The sequence below is a fragment of the Branchiostoma belcheri genome, unplaced genomic scaffold (genome assembly GCF_001625305.1).
Source record: "Branchiostoma belcheri isolate BF01 breed outbred unplaced genomic scaffold, Haploidv18h27 scaffold3, whole genome shotgun sequence".
Lineage (NCBI taxonomy): Eukaryota > Metazoa > Chordata > Leptocardii > Amphioxiformes > Branchiostomatidae > Branchiostoma > Branchiostoma belcheri.
In genome coordinates this window covers 4,544,300-4,566,650 of record NW_017803909.1, presented here as the reverse complement: position 1 = coordinate 4,566,650, position 22,351 = coordinate 4,544,300, and the positions used below count along the sequence as shown (strand labels likewise).

The window sequence follows — 22,351 nt, the reverse complement described above, 5'->3', positions numbered from 1 at the left end:
TCATTTTTTTCATGAATTCAGTTCTCAGAACTTTAGTTTTCAATTGCAATATCTTGTTTCTATTTCATTGCAAAACTAAACGGTGGTTTAAGCCATCATCTAAAGATGGCATTTAAACTAACTTTTCGCTACATCCTATGCTAGCTGAGTGTCTCCTGAAACACAGATGGTTGTTCTTGCGCTCGTGAAGTTATTCGTGCGACGAATACTAATTAAGCAGGGTACTTAACGTTATATGTCGATACATAAAAGTTGACGGCTTGACTGAAATCGGATAAACATAATGCGTTACGTGGTTTCTGTTCTCTTTTGAGACATGCTTTTCACAGGTGATGGTTCCATACATAAAAGGCCATATATAAAAAGGGTACAAAATTCACCCACGGGATTTTCGTGATCAATCAACAGCGACATCTCGCGATGTATATAAAACTGCAGGCTTTCTGCTCTCAGGCGGGGGCAGCAGTACGCAAAGAGAAAATATCATACACCGGTATTAAAACGACTATATTATGAGTAAATTGAAATAAAAACAATAGATCAAACCAGATAAATATAACGTTAACTTTGTCTGCCGACAGAATTGTATATCCAGCTGCTGGTGGCTTTCTAAAAGGATCATTGCTTTGTTTTAATGCCTTCATTTCGTCTTGACCTGACTTGACCCCTTACCTGACCCGTGATCATCGCCATGCCGGTAAGTACGACACGTTTCTGTTGTTTCCACCTGTTACTTTCCCACCTGCCACAGGTAAACCACGCAGGACAGGCTTCCTCAATACTGGGGAGGGTTGCCAAGTCTCGGTTTTCTTCGAGCGAGCGGACCTAGGGGCTTAATGATGGCGGAAGAAGGGGGGATCGGAGGGAAAAGGGGAGGGGTAACACTCTGGACATTTTCGCCTGTACTTGAAAAATGAAGAATGCTAGTAGTAATCCACATTTCTTCACAAAATTAAGGTTATCATCTTCATATTCAAGAGATGGGACGAAGGGGGTGGGGGGTAGAGCTATAGAGAAGTTGCCGATTGTGGCAGATGTTATGTAATTATGTATACATTAGATGATTAGACAACATACTTAAGACATTGTTTTGTTCCAGCCTAAAGGGAAGCAGGGAACCAAAGGACAGAAGCAGATTGTGGAGGAGAACAAGGCCACAATTAAGTTCTACCTGTATGTCATAGCAGGTGCAAATGTGAGTACGGGTTCCGTGTTCAAGCTTTAAACAATTGTGATGTAACAGTTATATGAGATATTGTTAATGTGACATCAGTTCCAAAATGTTATGACAAGTGATGTTATGCATGTTGTAATCACATATTAAAACATACAAATATGGAGATGATTAATGTGAATATACTTTCAGAAGATAGATATTTAACCAGTAAATACTTCATAGGCTACACAGCCCTGATGAAACAAGAATACTGTTCTTCTAATATGTCCAGTTCATTTACATGTGTATTGTATTTTTCAGGCTTTGTATCTACTTCCAACACTGTTCCTCTACTGGGACTCTTTCTCATGGGTGACTGGGGTGAGTCTTGGACCATTTCTGATGTCTTTCAAACTTAAGTTAGAGTCTAAATTTATTCCTTGCAGTAAGCCATTAACACTTCTGTGTTGCAAAAATAGATTTGTCAAATCTCAAACATACAAAGAATCTTGTTATGTGAGAATAATCAATTGTCCAAAAGCCATTTGTACGAGATGATGAGTTATTGGTGGTACCATTTCTGCAGTGCCTGTTGGGTTTCGCCACCCTGGTGTACCTAGCCTCGCTCCAGTCCATGCGGAGTATGGCACGGCCGACGTACTCAGAGTCAGGCGCCCTGATGGACGGTGGGATTGATCTCAACATGGAGTCAGGCATGGCAGAGTAAGTCAGCGCACAATGTTAGAAACCCTTGGAAGAACTTCTGTAAGCTGCTACTAGAAATGCATTACACTCCGAGTAAAATATAACATACCTGCTTTGCAAGGGCTAAGAATAACTGTGCAGTACATGTACAGTATGATTGCTTGAAATGTGTTTTTTTTCTGTTCTCATATCACAGGCACCTGAAGGATATAGTTTTACTGACTGCCATAGTCCAGGTCATCAGTATATTCTCAAACTACTTCTGGCTACTCTGGCTGCTGGTAAGTCAGGATAACAACAAACTGTAACATCACTTTTTCATTTTCTGATGTTATTTCAAGCATCTTTCATGTTTGCCATAATCTGTGTTGTCTGATTGACTTTTCAAAACACTTGTCTTTGTAAGTCTGTTGAATACTTAGACACATTCTTCTCAGCATGAAACTTGAGGGAGATGTTGGTTGCTCACTTTTGAAAGGACCATTGTTACCTAAGTAAGCATTTTTACCTAAGTAAGAGTTGTTCCCTCTGTTCCCAGGTGCCTGGTTATGCCTTCTACCTGCTGTGGGTGAACATCCTGGCACCCTGGATCTTTGCACCTGCTCCAGAGGTCGATGAAAAGAAAATGAAGAAGATGGAGAGGAGAGTAGGGAAGCAACGATTTTGAAACAATTGCCTAGTTAGATACATGTATAAAGTTTCCAAAAAGTGTTACATGTATGTAGCATCATGTGTGATTTGGCCATGCAGAAGTAGAATTCATTATCCGATGTTAGTTCATCTTTTAAAGAGAAATAAAAATGCTAATATGGTAGTCATGTACTATAAAGAGGACTGTTCTTACAGAATACATTTGTACTTTGATCACTCTTACCTTATTTTACTTAATATAGCCTAAAGATAGCTCTCTATATAAACAGCACTCCAGAAAAGTGTCATCTGACCATTGATTGTCATCAATTGAAGTACAGCATAGAATGAATTTGTGTAGGTATAAAAGTTAACTGCTAGTACATGTAATTGTAAAGAAACAGTTCTTGCTTGCGTATCAACTACCGTACATGTATTTAAGTTTAGTCAACCAAATAGCACTCGTGTTGGTACCACATGCAGCTAACAGGCATTAGAACAGGGTATCAGCAACCTTTTTTCAGGGAGTTAGTTAAAGTAAAGGTGTGTGCTTACATGGTATCCTTCATATGGATGAATCAATCTCCAAAAAAATGAATCTCCAATATGCATTTGTATGAAGACCAGAAACAGCTGATATACATGTAGTTTTCTTATACTATTACAGGAATATCTGGCTACATTTAACAGGAAATAAACTACAAATTCAGTGATAAAAGACATCATCACATGAAATGCTGTTAGAGTGTTTATTGAACCTCATGCACTTCAGATCATAAGACTATTCTTAAAACATAAACATGCACCTTTAAATACCTTACACCTGGATATTTGAAGATACCTACAGGAGGCACATTGTGATATTATTGTAACAGTTTATGTTAGCCCTGTTTAGAAGGATTAGGTCACAACATGTGAACGACTTTGTTAAGTTCCTTGCCCAGTTTTCCACCGTCCTATAAGCTGTAACAACTCCCCAACATAATAAGCTCCATACTAGTAATATTTTTCTGAAGTCTAAAAGGTAGATTTGCTGTGACTGCAAAGATGTTCTAAGTGAATGCCATATACATGTACACGTAGGTGTGTTTGTGTATCCCGGATGTATGTATAAACCTGGGCTGTATCCATCTTTGTTCTCTTGCTCTGCAACTTCAATTTTGTCACCACTTTTGTGAAACTTATCAATACGGCTGTGACTAAAAGTTTCCACCTTTCACCATTTTCACCCCCCCCCCATTACATCTCTGGATGAATTGCTACCTAACAATACCACTGAAAACATTCTAGCACAATCAAGGCAATGGTTATTGTGTTAGAAAAGTGTGACAAAAATCCTTTCACAGAAGTAGAGTCACACAGGAGTGACTGTTAGAACTACAATGTCTGTATGTAAGACTCTGTATGTACAGTACTTTTTCTGTCACTATTTGTCCATCTTCACATATATCATAGATAGAGTTTCAGTTATGAGGAAACTGTTCTTCAGCTCATTGTGACCAAAAATATAATATGAAAAAATGAACACGCACGCAAAAAATGAAAAAAAATGAACACGCACACAATCCCTCTAACCCTATCAAAGCCATGCCATGTACATTTAATGGTACGCTGGATAAGGCACAGGAAATATATATCTATATTGCTAAATACTTTTCTATATACATATATAGTGTATATCATCACACACACACACATGTATGCCAAGGACATTATATGGAATGTCTTTGCTCATACCAACTTGTCCTGTCTATATACACGCAAGGAGCTTTCAAAAGCTCCTTGATACACGGCAACAGTGATAGTGCAAACAGCACCAACCAAATTCATAGATTCCTCAATGAAAAAAAAAGTTTCATGTTTCTATAGTCCTTTAAAATTGATCCTTTTCTTGGTTAATAAAGTGCAATTAATGTATTCTTGAGGAATGTATAATCTGTAATTAAGGCAAACCCCTCCTTTGATCAAAATCTTGAGTGTCCTTAGAGGCCAGCGCCAGTATCAGATATATTTGCAAGAAAAGTACTAATTTGCAAAGTTGCCAACACCATAATTTGTTTTGATATCAGCACACTGTGCTTCCTTGATATGTCAAAAACTAAACTACAACTGGAATGTAAGAAGCGATAGAAGTACATGTATTGCACAGTTGGAAAAAGCTGTTTCAGGAAACAAAGATCTGAAAGATAACATTTTACCCTGCAGCATACATTTTTGTATGATATAATATTTCATGTCAGAACCACATCAATTTCATTTTTTTTCCTGGCATATTGCAATGATTATATCTGATTAAGTACATAATGTCAGTTATTGATAAGCCCTTAGATGTAGTTGTGATCATACCTTACCCAGCTTGAAGTCTTCAATATCAAGTAATATATCATACTGTGCCAAACAGCTATAACTTTGGTGCTCACTCTATGTTGACCCACTCCCCCACCATGTATGTATGTATGTAGTGCCTGGTTTGTTGTTCCTTAGTCATAGTTTGTTCCAAAGACCATGTTGATGAGTTTGGTGGCAATGTGGAAGTACACCTGGAACACCTGGTACCTCTCCCTCTCCTCATCCTAACACAAGAACAAACATGTTAACTTATCATTGGTTAATGAGTTTGGTTAATGACTGTCAATCAATTTGGTAAAGATGGCAAACTACACCTGGTTCATTTTCAACGTTACGTGATTTACAGGTGATCTAAAGATTTAAAAGATGTACACAAAGTGCTTCATTAATTTTGCATGGACGTGAATTGAGCATCACAAGGTTAGCACTTAGTGCACTCTCCTTTGCTAAGAGGATTTCACTTACCCAGATGACCTTGCCAGTGACCTTGCCAAGGCTGTTGGCGGCTTCAAAACTCCAACAGTTCTCCCCAGCATCAAATGATCCTATATCGCACAAAACCAACACAAAATTGAGGTGTCGAATTTCAAATGACAGCCAGATGAACATGCTGTCTATGGCTAAGAGCATGGGTCACTTTTGGCTGTTCATGTCAGATGCTGTACTTAGGGCCAAGGCTGTTATTATTTCATCTGAATTTTTCCATGAAGTCTGCATATCCATGCCAAATGTTAAAGAAATTTGCAATTTAGAACAGGCAACATATCTATTTCAGCTACTGAAAACATTCTTTTGAAACATTGTAGCATTCATGTGAATGCATTTTTACAATGACTACAAACATTGTATTACTTTCTTCAACCGTAATGCTAAAATAAAATAAAATAAATAAATTAATGTATTCACATTCACAAATAATTTCTGACAAAATAAAGCATAAAAGCATCTCTTTTTAAGAATAAGAACATTCCTATGCCATATAACATATCCATCTTGTAAGACAGAAAAATATTGACTGAATGATGTTGCTGATCTATATGCATGCAGCAGTTTATTTTGAATGATTTCAAAAGAGACAGATAAGCGATAGCTCATCTTAACTGCCTTTAACTAAGAGAAAAAAGGAAGATGGAAGAAAGCAGGTCCCCAGCAAGCAGTCACATCACAGCTAATTGAAGTCAAAGAACCGTTCACATACTGGGATCTTTTGGTCTTCTGAATAGGAAAGGAAGGTTCGTTCCACCCCAAATCTGACCACTCTTTACCAGTGCCCTAACTGAGATATAAAACACAGTCATTTGTACATGGGGAGATGTGAAGATATACATGTACTTGTAACTGCAGCATTTTTTTCTCAACTTATACAAACATACAGCAAAGAATCAAACAAACATAGCAAATAAAATCTAAGATAATATAACAAACAAAGTAAAACAAATGCTATCCCCAGCAGAACACAGTCTCAGAAGGATAAAAGAAATAGATGTTTTCCAGGGATGGAAAAACAACACAAGTCACAGACATACAGGGAGGTCATAGAAGGGTCAAGACACAGGAAAGACAGCAGACACAGAATATTTGCATGTCTCCAAAAGGGGATAGAAATACAGCAGATGAAATGGTGAAGGTAATCAGTGGTCTTTTGATCAAAATTGCAGGAGAAGGGCAGGAATTAGATGAAGGGAAAGTGAAATATAATCAGTGGCCTGAATGTAATCAGACTCCCAGCATTGGAAGGATATGCAGTCAATTCTTACCTTCAGCCAGCTCCATTTTCACCAGTTTGGTTGGTGCACTGCACAACAACAACAAAAATTTTCATCATATGTTAATCAATTATCGAAGAAACCATGGCAAAATGAACTGTAAATCAGTAGAAACAAGCAAAGGTACAATTTCATTCAAGGCCAAGACTTCATAAAGTCTTGAAAAGATAAATCAGTAACATGTGAAGTACCATAGTGTCCAGAACACCTGCCTGTTGTCGTCCATCATAACCGTATCTACAATAAAGGCATCCTAGAACAAGAATCAACAACCAAACACAGGTATCAGACAGTAGTTATACTCTGTATTAAAGTTTCTTCTACCATTATCGACATTTTATAAGCAAGCAATTAAAGACATCACTCTTGCCCAGATTTTTCCTTTTGGCTGTAAGAAATACTTCACTTTTCAATTATCCAACATTTACCTCTTAAATTGAACACAAATTGTGTGTAAAAACAGTGTCACTGTACCTTCAATTCACCCTTGAACAGTTCAGTCTTCCAACGAAGGTAGAACTCTTTATCTGCAGCATTCCAATCTTTTAGGACCTCGAAGCTGGCAAAGCCATTTGCTGGGAAACACAAGATATTATTGGATGAACAAGTACTAAACAAGACAAGCCAATATCACTGATAAACATTAATATTTAAACCTATCATCTCATCACAGTAAGATTTACATGTAGTTGTTTTTGAGCTGGTTTTCTTACCTACTTTGTCCCTAGTTGTATACGCAGACACTTCATACTCCTCCAGAAAAACTTTCCGGTGGTTCCGGAGAGAAACCAGACAGTCGTACCTTGAAAGCCCTGGAAATAACAGAGGTGAATTTCACCAGAACAACTTTGTAGGAATCACTTATTTGGAAAGTATACTTAAACATACAGTAAGAATACACACATTACTAGTATTTGTTCTGGACACAGAATGTGTGTGTGTGTGTTGGGGGGGGGGGTGATACCTGTAGTAAGAACAAATTCTAATTACTATTCACTTCTTTTTATCAAAGATGAAAACTGCTTCCTAGAAATTTTACATGTAAGTGGAAAGCTTCCCTGTATAATAGAGCCAATAGTAAACACAAAAGCTCTTTTAAACATCATTGAACCCCTAGCCTGATTTTTTCAGTCTACAAACTTGCAGGTTGCTTAATTTTTCTTCTGCAATATTGAAAATGTCTCAAAATGCAGACTGCAGATGGGTATTTCTAACACTGTAGTGTAATGTGTATCATAGTATATTCCTCTGACAGTATTTGGCAGTAATATGTGCTGTACCAGGGTGCTTGGAGAGTTCGTCTCGCTGGTGCCCGTGGACCATGTGTGGGTAGCAGGTGGTGCTGCTGCCCAGGACACTCCTCTGCAGCAGGTGGTGGTTGTGCACGATGCAGTTGATGAAGGCAAGTTCACCTCCATCCTGAACACACAAACCTTACTGTTATCTATGTATCAAGCACATGCTACGTTATGGAAAAATTCTTCCCTTTTTCTCTAAGATATAAATTGTCTGTTTAACTCTCAAAATCAAATTCCAAGCTTCACAGGGCATCAGAAGACCTTGCCTGATACAGAGCTGTGCTAAAAAAGTTTGACACAAGAAGGTATCTGCACAATGTTATGTTTTATTATCAAAGTTTCCTTCTCTAACAAGAAAATGGCTACCTTCCAATGTATGCTCTCACCACAAGGTGGACATAAAGTAATGTTTTTATACCTTCCATACTGCAACAATGAAGCCCTCCTCCATGAAGTACACATTGACGAGATCGTCCTGTACATCTGGTGTCCTGTCCTGCAGCTGGCTCCAACTCAGCTCGATAGTCTGCATCAGGGAGCGGGTCCGTGGGCTGCCAGACAATTACACTCATATTGGGACTGGGAACACTTGTGGTGTAATGTTGGCGAGCATCTTAACACATCAACAGTCCATGAATACAGTAACTGTATTATATTCCTTGACATTGTATTGTACAATATTTGATGTTTAATGTATGATATTTGATGTTTAATGTATAAATTTTATGTTAATGATGTTCAATATTGTGATCTGTTTTGTATTCATTATTGTAATCTGTATTTACATTGTACATGTAGTGTTGGGAGGACAACTTGTAAAGGTGTCAATGCACCTGTTTTGTCCTCCCTTCCACTTGTATACTCATATCCGTGGTAAACTCAAATAAACAAATAAACAATAAACTGTGCAGATCGATACAGTATAATCAAATTTTGAACTACCAAAAGGACTGCCTACTTACATGGGGTCATATTAATTTCATAGGTGAACAATAACAGTCAACATGTGATCAAACTATGACAATTGACAGACTACACCTACCAATTTTTGGAACCAAGACCATCTCTGCCGTAGAAGACAGGAGTGACGCCGTATAACCTGATGTATCGGATGCTTCTGATTGGTGGGAAGCTCAGGTCATACCAGCGCAGCGAGTGGGAGAATTTACTGTAGATAGCATCATTGGCAGCAAAGTTGTGCTCCTTTCTGTTGTTACCCTCCACTAAACATACATACCACTTTGTACCAATAGCCCTGTGTAAGGAAAAAGTAATTTTACTGGTATGTTAAATCCATGACTATCCATGATGAACTATTTGGCAACTTAGATAAAGTATGATATGCTCTGACAGCTAGTGTGACTTTCTGGCAACTACCTGGTAGCTCAAATACAGCTAAAGACATGAGGACTAGCAAACTGAGGTATGCCCTGGTGAAATAAATAAATAAATAAACTTGAAACTTGAAACTGCTTAATCAATATATATAGGCAAAGACAACTGAAGTCAAAACTTGAGTACCTGCTTGGTTTAAACAACTGGAGCTAAAACAATGACCATATCGATATATCATTGTACCAGACATGACAGCATGATTGTACAAGTCATAGGTCATTGCACAAATTGTTTTTTTTAATTTGTTTTAATGTCACATTTCTATTTTCAGAACCTTACCCACTGCTGTACTATTCCATGCACCCTGGGCAGCATATCATACATGTACTTAACAGTTATGGTTAGAGTTTTGCCTGTAAATCATAAGAATAGAAAAGGTCACTCACGTTATACCCTGTTGAAGGTGGACAGGCATGCAGGTATTAGGATTCCTGCTCTTTACAATCTTTGGAATTCTGTTGTTCCTTGCTGCTACAAGACTGGAAAGGGAAAACACAGACATTATACAAGCAAAATAGAGAACTTCAAGTGCTAGTAACATTCAATTCATGCAGTACAAATTGCTTTTTTCAAACCACAGCAGGTTACATAGTCAGAGGTTCCATGTTTGAGGGAAGCCACACCTCAGGAATGTTAAAGATCCCACTAAACTGAGTAGCAGTGTGAGCGGGTCAAACCTTACAAGTCTGGTCTGCAGAAAACAGGTGTCTTATACCTAACAAAAGTTTACCAGTTATAAACTTATATGAAGCAAACAAAAATACTGTTAGATGATCTGTACCCACCGTGAGATGGCCTGTTTCTGCCAGTAACCTGGGGCAAGCTGTCCATCAGGGGGGACATGAGGCTCTTTCTTCTCCAGCTTGTCCAGACCGCCCAGTTCAACATGTATTCTATACTGTAACCGCCAGATGAAGCTGGACCAAGAAGGAAAGAAGGGTCAAGTTACTGTATTCATTTTTTTTGCTGGTGGGAAAAGGAGTGGTAGGAAAATATTATCTTAAGTACAGACTGTACTCGGCTGAGCATACTAGTACTTGAAGTAGAAAGCATGGAATCAACTCACTTGTCATGTGCAAGACTGTACCACTTTTTACACACAGTGGCAGCCAGGAGGAGAGCCCCTGCATTCAGGAAACTGAAGACCCTCAGTAAAATTTCATCTGGCATACTGGAAATAAAATATATAGGTATAAGGGAAGAAAGTTCCAGACTGTGACATGCAACAAATATTTTCTGAGAGAGTAGTATCTCAAAACTTCAACCTCTTTTACTAAGTTTCATGAAGAATTTTTTATATTGTTTTCCTACATGTTTTCATGCTTTTACTCACAAGAAACAAATGGTCCTTACTTCTGTATGCAGAGTTTCTTGGCTAAGTGCATCCTGAGAGTAGAGGTTTTTGTTGTGTTTACACTGGTGTCACCAGGCCTTCTGGCTGGGCTACCAGTCCTGGCTGTTTGGGCCTTCCCAGTGCCACTGTTAGTGTTACAGGGAAAAAGTAACAGGTTAGTAGTATAACAGTATCTATGAAATGATAACATTAAAAAGAAATCAAGAAGACATGAAACTGAAAGTATTATTACAAGTGTACAATCAACTTGAATTGTTGCTACCCATGCTTACCCACTGGCACCTCTTGAAATCATTTGTCTCTGTGATGATGATGGTCTACTCTTGTCCGCTGTGTCGTCTGACAGTTTGTGGGACTTGAGGTAAGACGATAACTTGTCGACATGCTGCTGTTGTGTAGACATCTTTGTACTGTAGTCTGTAATGAGTACAAGGGTATATATGTTACTCCAGACCATGAATCATCATGCTTCCATTTAGAATTAGTGACAAAAATCAATACAAACGAGATTGATATAACATTGTTCAAACTTACTGGACGATAAAATTCTCTGAGCAATTAGAGTCACCAACTTTTATATATCATACAGGTATTGGACAGGTATCTGGGGATTTCCCTAACATTTTCCTGAAAAGTCAAACTTAGAAATAGTGTTTTTTCCATTGTGATTTGACACAAAAATACAGGATTGCTTCATTCCTCTCCATATATGTTATTTTTCTTATTTCAACTTCCTTATTACCTTTTAAGTTTAATGATATTCCAGGAAAAATCAACCAAGAAGCTTAAGCAAAGGTAAATAAATTGTAGCAAACATTTGTCTTCTCTGTGCAGGGCAAGCAGGAAGTAATACTGACAATAGGACTTGTTTGAGTTTGTTTCCAAAATTGTACCTCCACCTCTGACAATGAGGAAATTGTACTGTTAAGATTCATTGATACATGGAAAAAATACAATGTACAATAAACCTTTTTTTAACTGAAAACTTCAGAGTGATTCCTTCATAATAATATGAGGGAAAATTCTTGAAATAGTATGTCTTTGCAATACATGCAATAGAAAATGAACAGTAACAACACTGGAATGGGAGAGGATCACAATATAGGTACATGTATTGTACATGTACTTCACAGGAGTGTCACATAATAGGCTGGCACACAATTTTGTTTACTCCTCTCCTTGAAACACACTTAGTTGGGATATATATAAAATATCATTTTGGTTGTGGCAGGCTGTGGAATAATACACGTATATATGTAGCTATACAGCTATATAGTTAGCCCAACATCAGGTGGCCATTTGTGAGTTCTGGATGAGTTGAAGACCACTTGCACAAATTATGGCTGTCTTACATTGTTTTACCTTTTAGTACATTTGTATCCTGTTCACTCCCATATCATACAATGAGACAGCAAAGCCTAAGAAGTAGTTATACTAAAGAGGAAGGTACATCTTTTTCTTGGATTTCACCAGTATTTTTGCTGAGTCCTGGTAACTTTGCAATACGTAAATCCTATTATCTGTGATTGATGTGCAACAATGTTATCATCCAGATGTGTAACAACCTCATTGAGTCAACTGATTCTTTAGGAAATATATCCTCGACGGGACAAAGCAAGTTGAAGATACTGTTTGGCCACTGTTAATTCGACTCTTACTACATTAAGAATGGTCTTCATGCATCCTACTATAAACATAACAGCATTAGTCTGCATCCCTTCGCCCGTTCAATAATTCATAGCTTTCTGTAATTCAATATTATCATTGTCACAAGGACCTGTTTTGAGAACAGAAAAAAGACAAGAATACAGAAATGCTACCAATTAGCACTAAATGTCAATGGTTAAAATGTATCTTTGAAGTTATAGTCTTTAAAGGTTATACTTTATATATAGTCGTTGAAGTTTCTTGTATGCTATTACATTTAAAAAATTCTGTATCTTAAGATGGCAAGTTCGAAGTTTTGACGAGTCTAACGAGTTAAGACAACAAATCCCTGTCAGGTGGTGAAAAACTGTTGTCTTATTAGTACACACAGTACAGAACGATCTTGACTTGAACTCCTGGTTTGAAGTAAAGCACAGTGGAAGTAAAGTAAGTCTGAAGACAACCCTTCGAATTCCTGAATGCCTAATAGGCTAATACCCCACTATTTTACGTCTCAGGAGACAGCCACTCAAACAGTAGTTTCTACATATCTCTTAACGACGTTTGGACCAATTGTAGTACCTGAAATTCCCACAATACGTGTCAAAATTGGGATAACTATACTCAAAGTGTCTCACCTATGACGATTTTCGCACTTCTTCCTTGTGATGATGTTCGGATGCCAAGGGGGTGATGACATTATTGGTTAAGGGGTGTGTCAGTGAAATGTTCTGCATTATTCCAGTTACTAATGTTGTGAAAGATAGCTATATCCTCAAAGTGTGAACAAATAGTCGTTTAATATTTCTATAGTTGATACAGAGAACGATATTCTTAGATTGGACAATATTCTGATATTGAAAACCTACAAAGAGTTTGATGTAATGTAACACCCCTGATAAATGTTAGACTAGTCTCGAGCATGCGCGCTTGGTGAGCGTCACTTCCGTGTACACAGCAAGAAAATGGCGGACGTGAAGATGGATCTGGCAGTAACGGGCGCTGATCCCAAGAACATTCAGGACCTCACAGCTTTCGTAAGCCCACCTTCTCTTCTTCAACAACGTCTTCAACATGTCTAAGAGTCGTTGTGGCAGTTTGCACGATTTGCGAACTTTTATAGGGGAGAAAAACAGACTTTTTAAATGTCCGGTTGCGGTGTTTTTTCAAGCATGATAAGTTGTAACCGTTGAAAAAATATGTCAACATCTCAGAACAAAAGTGCCTTGTGTGGTATTGTAGGCGTACTTTTTGTTACGTTTTCTTTACTATCGCACTGCATTTAACGGTACGCTTACCTTATTAGTAAATTGATTTTTTAAAGCAAATTTTCATCGAAAATTGCAGAGTGGATTATGAAGAGATGATTTTTGCATATTTTTCCTTACATCAACACCAACAAAACGCCCTCTTGTCATGGGAGATGTAATGTTGAAGACCATACCAATCTGCTTTTGATCTTGATACATGTAATCCCATTGTCGGAAAACTGTCCTAGACAAAGCTTGTGTTGCTGGCTTGTTTCCATGGTTACCAAGTCTGTAGAGCTGGTTCACACCTGGGCATTGTGAACATTTTCAATGAGGTTGTTTGACACAGATAAAAGGCAAACAATGCTTCCTTTCTTGCACGTTCCTGCGCTGTTACTGTTAGCTTTGAATCTGGGTGAATGACAGGCCATTAGCTTAGCTTTGAGTTTCATCTCCGTTACTGCCTAGCCCTACCATGTAGGATTATTGGCAGCCGTTACGCATTGATTAGTTACAATTGTGATCCAGTACATAAAAACAAGGTAAAACAAGGATAAATGAGAAGGGAACATAAGACAACTGATTTTGTGTGTGCTAAAGACGGGACAAGTGCATTAGTGCGTTAGTAATATTTACATATATACAAGACATGATGGGGTGGCTCAATGCAGCAGGGTCCTCGCCAGTTCAGAGTTTGACTTACCTTTTGCAGGTGTGAAAATATTGCGCAGAATGTAATGAGCTAGTATTATTTTCTAGCATGCTTATGCAGAAGTATTAAGTTTACAATTCTAGAAAAAATTTAGAGGGTGTTTCTCTTCTGACCGTCTTTGTAACAATACACCATGTTTACATGTATCATTACCTCAGTGTGAAAAACAATTTTCTTTGAAGAAAAAAAACTCCATGGTGCATGTATTGATCTTAGATATCCTTCTTTGTCCGCGAGCTACAGTAATTTATGTAGTTATATATATGTATGCATTCAATGCTTATTATTCAGTGAGCTATTCAGATCATCAAAGGCATCAAAGCCATGCTTTAGAAGGATCCATAATTGAAAGGCACCTGTTCCTCTCCTGTCTGAGCGGCGTTTAATTATGATTTTTAAGTGAGACAATTATTTCCAGTGGAGACCATTGTTGTAATACAGTCCCCTTAGGAGGCCCTATTGACAAATTCCATCACATTACCCATGTAAATCCAGCTAATGTGACACAGTCTGGTAATTATCACACAGGGAGGTCATTAAAACATGTAAAACCCAATATTAGACACATGCTGGTATGCGAGCCTTCTTGTAATGAAAAGCTGTTTAACATGCGAGGTGAACAGGTGTATACAAAAGGTGCATCTGTTGAGATAACTCCCTTGAGAAGGATCATGCATTCGCACATTTTGGGAATGTTGGCACCACTATACAAAATGTATTTAATACTCAGTTGTCTGGAACCCATTTGTCGAACATGGTGGTATGAAGCCTCTATGTAGCATCGCCATCATGTACTTATTATACTACAATGTATTATTCTTCAGTTAAAAATACACTGTCATCTGACAGTCCCTTCATTGGCAGTTGCTGTTACAGAACCAAAGTAGGTTACAACATAATTTTGGAATGTTCCATAAAACCCAGCCCACCAACCCTGCAGTTCGGTTAATTGCCGCTTTCCGTCTTTCATCAAAAATCCATTACTAGAACAAATTACCCCCCTTTTCTCACACCGGTGATCTCGTGAGCCCATATAATCCCATGGTCTGAGGGAATTTTGTTCAGTCTTCTTGGGTAAACCACCGAGGCAGGGTGCACAGCTGGTGGAAGCAGCTTGGATTGTTTGTCAGTCGAGTCAGTAGATGAAAGGAGAGAACATGGATGCAGGGTTGAAGGTTCACAGCAAGGAGGTGGAAACTCTCGATCCACACAATGTGATAGAATCAACTGAAGTGGTAAGCTACTATGGTGTATTAAATATTACACAGGTGTTTGGTCTACCAGTAACTTTTTTCCCCATCCAGTGCCAGCATTGTTCCAATAAGATCCATGTTTTCTCAGCAAGGCAGTTTTCAAAATGTGTTGATAGTTCACCTTTACTCTGAGCAACACCAGTTATTGGATTTCAAAGCACTTTCTGTTTGTGAAGCTAGAAAGACCATGATGCAAATGAGTATAGCGTTGACAGCCACTCGACTGAATATGGCAAGTCTCCAGGTAGTCAGTCAGTCCTTTTGTTGACAAGCTTACCTGGTCTTTCTTTTTGCTTTGGTTTGGTTTGGTGGCAGCTATTCTCTCAATATAAGCAAGAGAATGAGTGTAGTACATTAGTATGTACATGTATTGCATATGGAAAGAGCACTGCTGGTTAATCTTAAGTAAAGTAGCTCAACTCTGTGTCCTTCCCTCTCCCCTCCAGGTCCAGGCACTGCTACAACAGATGCAGGACAAGTTCCAGGCCATGTCTGACCAGATCATCTCAAGGAATATCCTTTCTACTCTCAATGTTTGTCATTGATGTGAATACTAGTATCATGCAAAAGGTAAATCAAAATGTTACAATGGTCAGGTTGCTACTCATTATTCATACAGTGTCTGTAATTTGATAATAAGGACCAAGGCCATGGAGGTTCCTTTTTAAACTCCTTACATGTACATACCTCATTGTATGGTCTCTGGTCTTTCTCAGTAATGTAGTCCTGTGCAAGTTATGTAGTCCCTCCTTGCATGAATGTGCCATGGTATGTTCTCAAGCGTTATGTATCATATAGCAGGGCCCGTTTCCTTTGTATCTTCCATGGTTTCAAAGAAACCCAGAAGGAAGTGATGCAGCAGGAAGTTCTTTCCTGTGATTAAGTGACCTGTATTATGTGGGTGAATGGGTGTGTATTACCGGTAGGAGTGACTAGGTTTTGTGTGTGTGTTTCTTAGGATGGATAATTCTTTATTCCAAGAACTCCCTGTGGGTACAGCTGTTTCTTTTTATTCTGTGTGTGTGTGTGTAACCTGTGTTATGGTCCTTGGGCTTCATGCAAAAAGTTCTTTTCTTTTTACCGGTGAATTAAGTCTTTCAAGTGTTGACTGCCAATGACATTTTTAAAGCATTTGTAGAAGACATTGTGTGTGTATTACCTTAACCACTGTTACTCGATGACATGGGCGGGCGGATAGATGAGCTGGAGAAGAGCATCGCCGACCTCATGACACAAGCTGGGGTCGAGGAGGCCGACAAGTAGTCTTCTAGATCTGTCGCTGGGCGCTCGACCATCATGGCAGGAATCGCCCAACAGTCTTCTGTGCACACGTGGTGGTGTTACATAAACTCTGCACCTTTTTTGTGTAGTATAGTTTGAAAGAACTGTTTTTGTTTGTCAACATGTACTATCAGTCTATCATTATCTCCCTTCTGTGTGGTTTTAACTCACCGACAGTTTTTGTATGCAGCCAATTATACAGTTCAGTAGACATGCATTTTTAAAGGGAATTTTGTAGTCATTTTACACATGTACTGGTAGTAGCTTATTTTGTGTGAACGTGTGGTACACTAAAGGTTCCAAAGCAGTGGTTTGTCCCTCCAACAGACCCAACAAGATGTAATCATTTTGCAATTAGAGAGAAAATGGCCCAAAGATTGACCAGTCTTGGTGGCAGTTAATTTTACAGGGTGTGATGATTGTTAAATCAATATAATCAGTTTCTGTGACCTAGCTACTATATGTACTCCTTGGGTGTGAAGAGGAGTCTGTGTGCATAATTATAACAACATATAATATCCTCTGGAAAATAATACCCTGTAAGTCTCGAAACAGCAAATGTTGCAACAGAAAGATGCCAAAATAACTTTCTAGGCCAGATGTGCACTGTTCCATTCTCTTTGGTACATTGTGTTACTCCACAAATTCTAGTAAGATACACCTTCTAGGGTATAACCAAGAGCTGATGGTGATTTCATCTAAGATATTACAGCTAACAACATTGTACATTGGAAAGACAACCTCCCCCAATTAGAAGGGACAGTAGCATCTGCTGCTGTGGAAATGTATCGCAAGGCAATGGTGTTTCTTTATCAGGAATACTGTAATTCAGTGCCTTCTTAACAGTTGCAGTCTGTTGTTTTTGCTCTGTTGTTGCCATCCTTGAAATTAAAAGGCACTGTTGACAAATTGTCCCACATGTCCAAATAGCCTGTTCTGTAGTGAACCAGATCTGTTGAAAGTTGATAACCAAGCATGGTTCAAGTATTAAAACACTATGCCTGACAGAGTACCCAGCTTTTGAATAATCCTACTCTTTTGTTGTGCACTTATGATTGATTCTGTGTAACTTCTTTGTGCTGTTACCTGCTAACAAGAACAGAACATCTGGAACAAGTCAATGATTTTAAACCTTTTGTACAAATCTTGTGTGGGTGGAATAAACAGGTCTAACAGATCACTATGAGGGTTGTAGTAGTTTCTTGAGTTTAACCATCCTTGAAAAGGGACTTCATGATGTGAAATTTCATGGTTCTTTTTTTCACATCAGTAACTTGATGTGGACCTTGCTTGCCTGAGTTACAAACCAGATAAAGATCATCATGCAAATGATAACTTTCATGATGTCATCACTTCAAATTCATATTTCAAGTCCATATGTTTTGATATTGAATTCTACAGCTTCTCCAGACCTACCTACCTATTATACCATAAGCAGGAAAGGTACAGATTTGGGTCCAATAAAACTTAAGAACAACCAGTATTTGATCTGCAAGAATACTAGGGGTAATCCGTATGTTACTCTATGTACTCACTACATTCGACACTTATTGGACGTTGGCAGCCCATGACAAGTTCGAGCTGGTAGGTTGATTTTCGATAAGCATCATATGGCAGCTTCCTATATTGCATTTCTGTCGTGTTCCGCTAGGAGACGCCCTTGTGTAGTGAAATCAGGTTTCGGTCTCTTCATAGAGGCGATTTCAATATTGGGTCAAAGGGAACATAGGAAACATACAACAAAGATGAAAATTGCATCTTTTATGGCTTCTTCACAACAGAAAAGTTGAAAGCGTGCAAAATCTCTTGCATTTGCCTCGTGTTTTTCCACATCTCTCGGTCATCCATATCCTTGAATTTTACTCCAAGCCACAATACTAGACCAACCCTACCCTTAAATCACAATTATGTCACCTTTACTTTTTCCTCTCGCGTAACCTAAGGACCGGACCATCCATGCTCAATTTGTTACACAGAAGCGTTAATCTTTTTCTACCATGTAAATCGCTGAAGAAGTTTGAACATCACAGGCAACATTTCCCCTGGATAGTTCTGTCGACTGTTCATCGTTTCCACTCATCGTCTCCTGAACTCGATCGAACGAATGTCGCCATCTGCACTCTTCTGTCCTCTGTTTTTGTTGAACCGTGCAATTAATCAAAGTCTCCCTTTGGTTGGTATGATTAATTAGCGTCATTTTCAAGGGCTAATTCCGTTTCGGCAGTCCCATATCCAGGCGTACTGAGGGAGGACATGAATTGTACGAGCGGCAGTCTTCACAACTGCAGCGGCGATGTTATCGCACACTGCCAGGTTAATCAGCTTTCCGTAGATTCGTGACCAGGCGTGAAAATATCCAAGTCAGAATCTATAATAGCTTCGAAAGCGGCACAAATTTATCATAAGCTGACACTAGCGGAGATATGCCAAGGTGATATCAGCCTCCTCTTTCTGCATTATCTTCAACCAAGGACATGGAAGCTCCTTGCTTCAAAAGATCGTGGCTTTACCTGCCGTACGTGAGCGTGATGAAACGTCCGAGTGGTGTGACTGTGACTGGCTGGAAGAGAACAGTGACTGAAGGTGGGATTTACTCTCCAAGCAGAGGTTGAGTCTTCGGCTTATTTTTGACGTGTTTAGGGTGTTTTATCGGATTTTAATTTTTGTACTGGTATCTTCTTATGCCAGCCAAATGGGTGGCGTATTGGATACCGCCTGGCCAATGTGATACTGTCTTGCCAAGTGATACTGCCTTGCCAATGTGATACTGTCTTGCCAAGTGATACTGTCTTGCCAAGTGATACTGTCTTGCCAATGTGATACTGTCTTGCCAATGTGATACTGTCTTGCCAATGTGATACTGTCTTGCCAATGTGATACTGTCTTGCCAATGTGATACTGTGTTGTGGCCACCAAAAGATCTGCTTGAAGATTAGGTAGGCTTCCCTCTTGTTTTACAGTCGTTGTGAACATCAGCAGTCATGCTGTGATTCCATGTCATATATATTATTCCATGGTACGTTACATAGAGTAGATTAGAAACTTCGTGCTATGTCTGTTAGCTTCACTTTGTCATTTTGTCACTTGCTATTAGCCTTGGGGCATGAATCGCATGAAGTATGAGTCTAGTATCACATTTCTCGTGTTGGTGGCGACATGCTCCGCACCTTAAAATGTAGATTAACGAGGAGTCTAATTAAGCTTGTTACCGTAGGTGTGTAGGCGTCGCGTGTTGTACTTATATTTAATCTCACGTGCCATCAGCAATGCGTGCATATGCAAAGTGCTGCTCAATGTGGGTGGATTAGAGTTCATTATTCTCTATCAATCTTAGAGAATTGTACGATAAACATCATTCCGAAGAAGACGTGTGTACTCAAGAAATGGCTACGTAACAACTTTCCGCTCACTGACGACGTCACATGACTACCCAGATGCAAATTTATGGATTTGGTGGAACTTGAAATAAATCATTTTCAACTTATATCAGGTACATGTACACACATACCAAACGTTTCTAACATTGGTTTACATAACAGCTCTCAACCAATGGGATTGCAGAATGCCAATGGTACATATTTATGTTTTTCGTCTGGATACGTCTTTGGGTCAATTGGAAATGATTTGATTTAACTCCCATCGAGCCCATAGATTTGCATAATTAAATACCCCGTCCCGTCATTAAATCTAATACTTACACGTGACACTACTGGTCACTGGAAATTGGAAGGGGCTCTGGGAATTTAGACGGAAATATGAATACCACAAAAACAGACTTGCTCTTTCCACTAGTAACTAAACTTTACCTCATATTAGAGTTTAAATATACGGCTCATCGTATTTGCAGAATATCTGGTAAGGACAGCGATCGGAGAAGCGAATCGGGGCTAGAATGACGTAGGTACCAGACTGGTAGATCATTTGATTTTCTATTCTCCAATGCCTTTCCGTATCTTATAAGGTAATAACGTCACCACTGTCTCCTTCTCAGCGGCACCCTTGTACGTACCACTCCAGTTGCTCTTGCCAGTTATTCTGTCTCGTAACGCCGGCGCGTGCCTGATGTCCGTACTATCACAGAGAGTAGAAAAGAATAATCTAGATTCTAGCCTCGATGTCGCTTAACAGCGGTATGGATCTGGGTCAGGACGAGCACTTTCACTCAATTTGTCCTTCTTCAAAGGTCAAACCGCGCGTGGTCATCTTTTCTCTTCATTTGTCCAGCGCCAGGCCTCTCCCAGACACTCATATCTAAGACGCGAGCAATGCTTCAATTTACTAATAAGGTCTCCTGCCAAAGGCTATTCTTGTCACAGGCGTGTGTCCGGGCCCGTCACGAGGAATTAAAAGTGAAAGTGTTTTTTTCCGCGTCTGTTTGTCGTCAGTTTTATTCATTAGCTTGCTCTTTCATTTACGAGGAGATTTGATGGTTGAAATTGCTCGATTGCCTTGCCAGTCGGCACGCACAAGCGACTGTTTATTAGATTATTCACGGGCCATTACCCAAATTGTGAGACTAATAATCAATTAGACGAGCTTGGATGAGGGGCCTTTGGGCGAGATGAAATCGCGCGGGAGAAGTGCCCTGACGTCAATAAATGATGGGTCAGGCTGTATTTTTCCTCCCTCCATCTGTAATTTTGTTGTCTCTATGGCAACGGGGTCAATGACACCATCAGAGGATGAGGCAGCTGCTAAAAGCGATTTGCCTCTTCCTACGTAAGACCATCTAAGGTGATTATATTTTGTCTCTAACACGAAGATGGGCTTTCTGGAGTTTTATTTGTTCATAAAGTAGTCCTAGCATGTTCCACACGGGGGAAAATCCGGCGGCTTCTAAGCTGATGAGGAGATGAGGGACTGCTTTACCTGGCGTAGCTAGGGACGAGTCGTTTTATCTGCTCGTGCGAAACGACTGAGGCTGATACAGTCGTTCCTATGCTTTTGTTGTAGCTTCGTGTGATTCACGTTTCACGTGGAAATATTTTTGCACGTTAATATAGACAGTTTATTGCAAGTACATGCTAACTGCAGGTAGAAACAACATGTATATTAACATTCTACAACATACGTGATACTAGTTTTGCTGGGTATGACTTCTTCTTTTTCCGGGCAGTGGAAGGCGAATTTACCCACTTCTTCTATAATATGTGGGCTCTTTGATTTTAGAAGTAAAATTGTTTTCTCGTGGTAGGGGATGGTGGAAAAGTATTTTGGATACGATGGTAAATAATTGGTTTCTGATATCAATATATGAAATGAACGATTAGAGATGAAATATGAGTTAGTAGAATTCAATGTTACTGTCTGCATCAGCCGTTGGCAAACCACACACACGCACCCCACCCCACTCGACTGTATGTCTAGTGGTTCGTCCTCACGTCGCTGAATTGTAGGACGCTGGTGAAATATTCTGCATTAATTCTGGTCCTTGTCACACCAGGAACCTGACTGTTTACATCTGAAATTCTCCGCGTGATCTGCCAGCGACCGTGCGTACACCTCAGGTGAGTGTGGGGGAGCCTGTTGCGATCGGGGGTAAAGACTAATTTCAT

General features: G+C 39.2%; 3 protein-coding genes across 9 annotated transcripts; 2 read left to right on the top strand and 1 right to left on the bottom strand.

Annotated features, from left to right (window-relative positions):
• The first annotated feature begins 637 nt into the window (after nucleotides 1-637).
• On the top strand, nucleotides 638-3,226 carry LOC109473619 (transmembrane protein 208-like). 3 transcript variants are annotated; one of them, XM_019773544.1, is made up of 6 exons: nucleotides 638-697; nucleotides 1,100-1,195; nucleotides 1,478-1,537; nucleotides 1,743-1,879; nucleotides 2,058-2,142; nucleotides 2,400-2,529. In XM_019773544.1, exons 1-6 carry the CDS (start codon nucleotides 692-694, stop codon nucleotides 2,526-2,528), a joined length of 513 nt encoding a protein of 170 aa, XP_019629103.1. In that variant the 5' UTR covers nucleotides 638-691; the 3' UTR covers nucleotide 2,529. The 3 variants fall into 3 exon arrangements, with proteins under 3 accessions (XP_019629103.1, XP_019629104.1, XP_019629102.1); XM_019773545.1 differs by lacking the exon at nucleotides 638-697 and adding an exon at nucleotides 712-751 and having other exon boundaries at nucleotides 2,400-3,226; XM_019773543.1 differs by lacking the exon at nucleotides 638-697 and adding an exon at nucleotides 777-878 and having other exon boundaries at nucleotides 2,400-3,226.
• Nucleotides 3,227-16,607, bottom strand: LOC109473591 (F-box only protein 15-like). Of its 4 annotated transcripts, none has more exons than XM_019773499.1 (16): nucleotides 16,203-16,607; nucleotides 10,926-11,063; nucleotides 10,653-10,778; nucleotides 10,366-10,470; nucleotides 10,085-10,216; nucleotides 9,686-9,778; nucleotides 8,947-9,159; nucleotides 8,323-8,455; nucleotides 7,887-8,025; nucleotides 7,320-7,418; nucleotides 7,081-7,181; nucleotides 6,798-6,859; nucleotides 6,598-6,635; nucleotides 6,039-6,116; nucleotides 5,306-5,385; nucleotides 3,227-5,064 (listed from the first exon to the last, which is right to left on the bottom strand). In XM_019773499.1, exons 1-16 carry the CDS (start codon nucleotides 16,280-16,282, stop codon nucleotides 4,972-4,974), a joined length of 1,710 nt encoding a protein of 569 aa, XP_019629058.1. In that variant the 5' UTR covers nucleotides 16,283-16,607; the 3' UTR covers nucleotides 3,227-4,971. The 4 variants fall into 4 exon arrangements, with proteins under 4 accessions (XP_019629058.1, XP_019629059.1, XP_019629061.1 ...); XM_019773500.1 differs by lacking the exon at nucleotides 16,203-16,607 and adding an exon at nucleotides 12,939-13,151; XM_019773502.1 differs by lacking the exon at nucleotides 16,203-16,607 and adding an exon at nucleotides 12,939-13,033 and having other exon boundaries at nucleotides 10,926-11,070.
• LOC109473628 (heat shock factor-binding protein 1-like) lies at nucleotides 13,217-17,977 on the top strand. 2 transcript variants are annotated; one of them, XM_019773562.1, is made up of 3 exons: nucleotides 13,217-13,337; nucleotides 15,962-16,028; nucleotides 16,690-17,977. In XM_019773562.1, exons 1-3 carry the CDS (start codon nucleotides 13,266-13,268, stop codon nucleotides 16,776-16,778), a joined length of 228 nt encoding a protein of 75 aa, XP_019629121.1. In that variant the 5' UTR covers nucleotides 13,217-13,265; the 3' UTR covers nucleotides 16,779-17,977. The 2 variants fall into 2 exon arrangements, with proteins under 2 accessions (XP_019629121.1, XP_019629119.1); XM_019773560.1 differs by lacking the exon at nucleotides 13,217-13,337 and adding an exon at nucleotides 15,315-15,497.
• The last annotated feature ends 4,374 nt before the right edge of the window (nucleotides 17,978-22,351 follow it).